An 8,320-nucleotide genomic window follows, 5' to 3' on the forward strand; every position below is an offset into this window, starting at 1 on the left:
AATAATAAATACCACTGGAATCTTTTTTTTTTTTATCTCAAGTCCTTACATATGTAATATATTTTCAACCTTTCTAATATCCCACAGATTAAGAGTAACACAGCACAGCTGTTTCCCAGACAGAGGATGTGTGTGTCCGTCGAGCAGACGATGTAGGTTGAAATGCATGCTTTTATTACTTATAACTTGGCAGTTTTTTCTTTTACTAGTCTTCTGGAAAGTTGGTTGTCAAGCCATGTATTTTTTTCTGACCTGTTCATACAGTAAAAGTACTATCTAACTTAACAGCAACGCTTTATCAAGGGTGAAACAAAAATTGTTTTGCTGAGAGTGGACGTCAGCATCTAACAAAAAATATCGGTCCAAGATATAACTTAATTGTAATGTTAAATAAAATGCACCACTTCTTACCTTTTTCATTTACCAAAGAACAAACAAACAAGCAAACAAATCAGAAAAGCATCTGGCTGTTCTGTATTTATTATATTTATGGAAACTGGTCATTATTGTCTGACATGATAAGAGATCAACATTAATCATAATCCTCTTGACAAAGGAAAAGGAAACATTATATGCAGGCAATCAACTGAACATTGAAAGAAAGTGACCAGTATGTTTGCTGTCCACTTGTGCACGCCAGAAACAAATTGAAAGAAAACTGCTGTAGCTGTGATTTCCCCTTTGAAATGTTCTGCTGTGTTGAATGTCAGGCTGCCTGCTTTGATTGATTATGTTGCCTTTTACCACTGTCCCAGTGCCCCATCACTACTCAGAAGAGGGCATGCATGACAATAAGACGAGCTGCGTGGTCGGTGTCATCCAGGGATTGTGTGGTGGCTGTTTGCCTCTGTTGTTTCTGTCTTCATCAATATACACCACTCTTTACATAATGAAGGTTTGCATTTGCTCTTTTCCATCCTCCCTGACTGTGTCCCCCTGCAGACAGACACGTGTTTATACAAGGGTCTACCTGCTGAGATTAGACATGCTGAACGCTGTGTGGAGAATCCCCCTCAAGACCTCCATCCTCAACCCTTGGGAACACACCTAGGATGCTTTTGAACTTTTCCACAGTTCACCCACACTCTCGCTGTGGAATCACTAATGACCCAGTCACCACCCTACTGGAGCCAGCCTCAGGAGGCTATACTGTCCTAATGGTTACTCAGCAGGTAACACACAAAGGGCATTGACCTGTTATACCATTTCTGTTCTTAAAATTTATTTTTCTGAGGATGCACAGTTGTTCAAGGTGATATGATTAAAACCAGGGGTTTGTTTACTTACATTCTTTTACATCTGTGTCCCTTTTCAAGGTCACCAAACATGTGATTACATGTATAAGATGACTGTTCATTTGAGAGCAATGCAAAAACTCCATCAATTGATGCCATTGATTGTACTGCAGTCCACGAATAATTCTACATGGTTGCCAGGAAGGTTGTTACAGTTTCAATAATTTAGAGAATAGCAGTGAAGGAGTATAAGAAAAAGCACAATGGAGCGGTGCCCCGTGGATACCTAATAATAGACAGACAGTTAAGAGTACTTATGGCCACAGCAACCCAGCAGAGCAAATCATTAAATGTTGACTAAACTTGTCCTGCTATGTAGGACAAAATTTTGATTAGTAGCTGAAAAGAATGTATAACTTTATTATATACTACCTTGCCTTGTGGCAATCCTAAGGCTTACTACATAAATGGATGGACAGTACATCAGTGTTGAAATAAGAAGGATATAATCCAATGTACTCATACTATATTAAAGAGACAAAAAATATTTTTAATATTAATAAAGATACCAGCCCATGAGCAAAATTACATTGTATGCATAAGGGCATTCATGTTTGATTACATACAGCTAATGTAACGCATATTGTTTCATTATGTTAAGAGACAATAGCACAAGCAGTATATGTACAATTGAGGAATGCAACAAAATTCACATAATGTGTACATAATGCTGGTTTTAAACCTATGTTGTTTTTTTAGGAATGACATTCATTCATCACTTTTCTTCATAAACACAATGGATTTTGGTGAATGACACTGACAATGCCATAACTTCTGTTCACAAGAATGCACCACAAATCACTTTTGAATTGTATTCTATAAATGTTTTATATATAATATATGCATTTATATAACAGCTGTTGACAGTAAGTTCTATCAACTAGTGTGGAAGATGTTTACTGTTGATTAAGAACATTTATAATGAATTAGAAAAGCCATCATCAGTGGAGTTAAAATACTTTAATTCACCACGTCAACAGGTTTATAAGAATCAAAGGCTCCATTTTAATGTACTGTAAATATGCATGTGTGAGAATGTATATTTATAAATACAAAACACAGCCACAATTAATGAGCCTCAGTTGGATTTGAGAAAAGACTCAAGAGTTTAACACTTTTCATTCAAAGGGAAGGGGAATTAAGGGGAATTTCATTCAAGTACATAGTCCACTCATGTATCATTTAGCAGACCTAAATTTCCTTAAGGGATGATAAAGTGCTGGAATCTGACTCTATATTTAATATATAAATCTTAAATTTATCTAGGAGAAAAAGAGGGGTAACCAGCAACTCGAGATGCAAAAATAGATCAAGCATGAATGATTTTGGCAGTTTGCAGTTGAAGAACTATATAGGTTAAAAATCAGGGTGCATTTCAGAGCTGGAGAATCTTAATATGCATAAATATAGGTCTTAAATGCTATGAGTTTTCTATATGCATGTTATTCAGTAAAGTTTTTAGAGTTATTTATACTACATTCATCATTTAGACTTTTTACATAATAACTAAGTATATCCAAATCAAAGGGGAAATCAATTATTAACTGATCAGCCTCAGCTACTCCTTCTTCTACTTCTTCCTTTTAATTTACAGTATTAGCTACAGTGATGTCAAATGTATTAGACTGGGTTATTGAGCAATAATTATGTTAATGTCAGTGGAGTAATGCACAGTGTATAGATGCGTATAGTGTATAATGACTGACCCTGACTTAGACTTAGAAGAAAAGGGATGGATTGTATCCATGGATGTATTTTGGTAGTTTGGCACTGTTAAGAGATATGCAATCAATGTCATATCTCATGTGTATCTTGTCCAGCTGAGATTTTAAATGTTTTCTTCTGACTTAAACTTCTGCAATTTTTTTGTTATTTTTTTTGTTATATTTATTTTTATATTTTGAAATAAATAAAAGCTAAAGTGCAATGAAATATATATTTTTCAATTAAATTAAAAAAAAAAGTGTATATATATATATATATATATATATATATATATATATATATACACACTGTAAAACCCAACAGTGCATCTTACTAAAAGAAGTAAGTTGTTCTTACTCAGTTCTGAAAAATAGTTAAAGTAACTTTCATGAAGTGTGTTAGGTAGACCCAAAAGTATACATATGATATAATAACTTTATTGTAATAAGTACACATGATGTTTTTGTAACGTTTTAAGTACTGTTGCTTTAAACTAAGTTGCGCTAATTCATTTGTATTAGTCATCATCCACAGCCCCGCCCCCAGTGTTTTGTCTGGACTTGTCGGCCATGAGACGCGAGCCTCAAGAGAAATTTTGCAAGAGTGGAAAGTACAAGTTAAGCTATTTTTATGTTTTTTTGTTAATGCTTACTTCTAGCATACAAAACCTACATTTATCAGACTGCTTTGTACTTTGTACTTTGTTGTAATTTATCAGACTACTTTGTTGTAGTAGCTATAAAGAAAAACGTAACTTAGCTGTCCAGCACACAATTCCCGCCTAGCACTGTATGAAGTCTGCTTCACAATTTAAAAAATTAACGGTTGGTGGCTTGTTTCAATCAAATAGTTGGTAAGTAGTCTAATTTTTGCAAACTGCATGGCACAAAACCTTTGGTAAAATCAGTGTTTAGGCTTTTCTGACTCTGACCTTTATCAAGTTCAAATGTAGCCTACTTTTGACACAGTGAAAATAGTAGAAAATTTATTTAGTGTTAATTTTAAGAGTTTAGTAGACAAGTTCGCCTTCACAAATTTTAAATATGATGGTTAGCGGCATTTAATAATAATTTACCTTTTCAAAGCTGCACTACACCAAACCTAAACGTTTCTGACTCTGTACTTTCCAAGGGTTAGCCTATTGTGTACTTCACTTGTGTAAAATTGCTTTATTATTTTATAACGTATAGAGTAATTGACCAACCTGAATTGAAAATGAACTTTAGTGCAAGAATAAATCTTACTGTTTTCAAAGCTTGTGTTATCCAGATTGACTGTTTTTAAGTGAAGTAAAAGTCTGAAAGTAAAAACTGTTCTGCTAGCTTTCTGTCCTCATGGGTTTTGTGTTATTACAGTCTGACGATTGAAGGAGCAGTAGCATGCCGAGAGATCATCCAGCACTGCACTAAAGACAGCCAGTAAAGGTGATTTTAAAACGATTTGGCATCAAAATGTGGAATTGCAAGTTGTGTAGTTTTTCTACTGCCATAAAAGTCATGTTGTTGAAGCATTATCGGCTCAACCATGGTCAGTACTCCACAATTTCACCCTTACCCTGTCTCTACAACACATGCATGTCTACATTTAGTACATTTAATTCATTAAAGATACACATTCAAGAATGCACACTCCCACGCAAAGTAAAGACGGTTCTTATCTAGATTTGAATAATTATGGATTTTGTTGCCCTGTGTGTAATTTTAAGCAGCCATTTATTGAAAGCCAAATGTTTATCCATCTGAGGGGGCATTTAAAACGAAAAGAAACTGTTCCATGTCCTTTCAAGAACTGCAATTTTAAAACCAATGTATACTCAACCTTCAATGCCCACAAATGCAGAGACCACCAAAATTCAACAAGTTACGATGAAGGCATTGTGCAAAGTGTTATAAATGTAGAACAAAAAGATGACATGCAACTTGATTCAGTAGAGTCATCAGATGACAATCAAGTGGCATCCACCAGTGAAATCAGTGGAATTGAGGGTTTAGAAGAGCACTTGCAATACAATCTGGCTGGATTTTTCTTGAAAATGCAGACAGTTCTCCATGTGTCCCAGAGAGCAACACAGGAGATTATTGAGCATATTGATCAGTTGTTTTTGTTATCACAACTTCTGGTTAGAAAATCAGTTGTAGATATACTGAAAAAGCACAACTGTACATATACGGACAAACTGGTGGATGAGATTTGTCAGGCAGTTTCTGATAGTAATGTTTTACATAAATGTGTCACATCTGAAGGACCACTATCTACAGCAAAGAGGAGGAAATCATATTACGAAGCAAATTTTCCATATGTCAAACCTGTGGAGTATTTAATTGAATCGTCAAAGCACACTTATATGTATGTGCCTATTCTCACATCTTTGCAATTGTTGTTGAAAAAAAAAAAGATTCCTGGACATTTCATGTCATTTTGTGATGGATCCTACTACCGGGAAAATGTACTACTGTCACAAGAGGGACAGAAATTGTCAATAATACTTTATGTGGATGATTTTGATCACAAACCCACTTGGTACCTCAAAGAAAATACATAAAGTCTTTGCAATTTATTGGACACTGACAAACTTTCCAGTTAAATCTCGTTCTGCTCTACACTGCACTCAGCTTGCTCTGCTGTGCAATTCCAATGATGTACGCACGTTTGGGTATAAGGAAATGTTGTCACTACTCTTAAATGATCTGAAAACTCTTGAAGAAGTAGGTGTCTACATTGAGACTCTTGGTGAATGTCTTAAAGCCACTGTCTACTCTGTTGTGGCAGACAACCTTGCTGCCCATGGGCTTGCTGGTTTCAATGAGAGTTTCAGGTCTACATATTTCTGTAGGTTTTGTCATGCCACCCAAACAGAAATGCAAACAGAAAATGCTGTTACAGGGAATTATGTAATGAGAACAAAAGATGCTCATGATAATTATTGTGCAAGAGCTTCAGAATGATGACATTAAGGAAAACTATGGTGTTAAAAACACCTGTGTTCTTTCTGACCATCTCTCTTTCTTCCATCCTGTCACAGGCTTCCCACCTGACCTCCTACACGACCTGTTTGAAGGTGTCGTTCCAGTGGAGTTGGCACATTGTTTAAAAGGTTTGATTTCTAAGAGATATTTTAACTTAGAAGACTTAAACAGAGCAATTCTGCGCTTTCCATACCAACATTCTGACAAAGTTGATCGCCTCATCCAATACCCACAAATTTTGCCAGGCGAGGGACCATGGCCAGCACTCTTTCATGAGACACAGGTAAGTACAACTACGTATATAACATTTACTGCTCATATAGTATGCTGTGTTTTGCTTATAATATTTTTGGAATTCTCTTCAGCTCTACTTTGAATTTCATCGGATCACCAATCAGAATCTGCCACATGTGTTTTATGCTGCACTGGATGATTATGCTCCTCAGCTGATTGGACTTTACAAAAAGAGGAAAACTGGACGGGTCGGTGAAAGGATGGAGCAGCTTTTGTTGACATATGGAAAACAGGTATTTAAAAAATACTAATCATTCTGCTTGCTTGGCAGTTGCCATTGTTATGTTTATATATATATATATATATACATTTATTTATTTATGTTTTTAGGACAAAAACGACATCTATGCAACTAGAACAGCAGCTCTGGCCGGCCTACCAATGTACCTCAAGGAGGATTCTTCAGAGATTTTCAAAACATGCAAGGTACTTGGGTATTACAATAATTTGCACATTTGAATTTAAAAAAGGTTGAAAGGAGTTTATAAGTCATCTGGACTTGGGTTGAAAGTTGAAGACGTGAAGTTGAATGACTTATAAACTTCTTTCATCCTTGATTTGACTACCTGGATGAATGAAAAATGAACCTTCACTGTCAACTTAAAACATGTTATGATATATAGAATTTGAAAAACTGAAGAAAGGTGCCTGACCATTTTTATTTATGCTTTTAACAGAGATATTACAGATGAATAATTGTGCACTCTTTATTATATCTTAGGGTGAAATTGAGTTCTACGAAGCCACAATTGCTCTGGTTGCTGATGTCGATGAAGAGGAGGTGCCTGGAGGAGTTCCTTTCTCACCACGCCAAGTGTTCATAGTACTTGAAGATCAGGTTGTTATGACTCATCACTCATGGACTGATGCACTGGTGTGTTTGTTTGGGCTAATCTATGCTCTGCATCTGAGCTATCCTGAGAAGTGTACTGGCTTTTTTGACTTCATTCAAGTAGTGTTGCTGAAGCTAGACGATGAGAGAAAGCAACTAAAAGCAAAATTGCAGACACTAAAAAATGAGCTTGTGTAGATGATGTTTGTTTTTCACTGGTCACTATATTCGTGCTTTTTCAGTTATCTGTGAATGGCTTCAATAGTTTTATTTGTTCAGGGTAATTAGCTTTCTAAAAAGCAATGTGGAGAAAGCTAAGAATAAGGAGACAATCCATATTTGACGTTTTGTTTGTGATTGAAAAAAATCTTCACATAGTGTGTAATCTTAAGCTTATTTCTAAAAATATATTTTAGTTACATGGAAATCTTTTGGGAGATAACTGATAATTAGTCAATATGTACAGTATACTTTCAAGCTTTATTTTTTAATTGTGTGATGAGTGCCAGTTCACTTGATTCGAGGTCTGGGCAAAACCGTTGAGAAGCCACAAATACCTTTGAGAATATTTTTTGTTAGTGACATCCTTAGTTCAGCTGTTTTCTATAGTTGCATTGCTGTAGTGCATGTGATTTCATTATTATACTAAATGTTACTTAAAATTGTGATTGTTATGGCTCTAATTGCCTCTAGACTATTGTTTTTTATGATGTACACCTATGTATCAGGACTACATTACTAAATTTCTGTTTTGTACATTTAATCGATTTTCAAAATGCTACAAAAAACATTCAAAATTCCCTAAAAGTGCAAGTTTTAAAATGCCTAATTATTTGTTATTTGATAATGGCTTTAGCAGTCATAGTTTATGACTGAAAATATGGTTGTATTCATTCTGTATTTTCTCTGCAGTTAAAGTTAATAAAAACTGAATGGAAAGAATAATAGCTTGGTTTTGTGTTAATAGTACTTGAACCAAAATTAAGTTGTTTAAATACAACTATTTAAGTTAATTTAACTTAATTTGAATATGAGCATGTAACACTTTAAATAAGTTTGAATAAATACAGCATCTTAGTACAAGAAATTTAATGGTTTAAGTTAAAACATACTAAATACAATGAGTAAATAAACATAATGCATTTGAGTTAAATTATCATATTTGCTTTGGGTTCTCGGGACTCTAATAAAGTACTTAAATAACCCAAAACTGTTTAAGTTATAAAACT

At 34.7% G+C, this 8,320-nt stretch overlaps 1 protein-coding gene across 1 annotated transcript; it reads left to right on the forward strand.

The window, feature by feature from the left end:
* Positions 1-1,052: 1,052 nt before the first annotated feature.
* Positions 1,053-8,036, forward strand: LOC146383510 (uncharacterized). Its single transcript, XM_084936399.1, has 7 exons — positions 1,053-1,172; positions 4,378-4,423; positions 6,022-6,093; positions 6,211-6,248; positions 6,331-6,492; positions 6,590-6,685; positions 6,981-8,036. The coding sequence occupies exons 1-7, from the start codon at positions 1,053-1,055 to the stop codon at positions 7,287-7,289; spliced, it is 843 nt and encodes a 280-aa protein (XP_084792525.1). The 3' UTR covers positions 7,290-8,036.
* Positions 8,037-8,320: the final 284 nt, after the last annotated feature.

Source organism: Perissodus microlepis, chromosome 7 (assembly GCF_051167445.1).
Source record: "Perissodus microlepis isolate ML-2025 ecotype Zambia chromosome 7, ASM5116744v1, whole genome shotgun sequence".
Lineage (NCBI taxonomy): Eukaryota > Metazoa > Chordata > Actinopteri > Cichliformes > Cichlidae > Perissodus > Perissodus microlepis.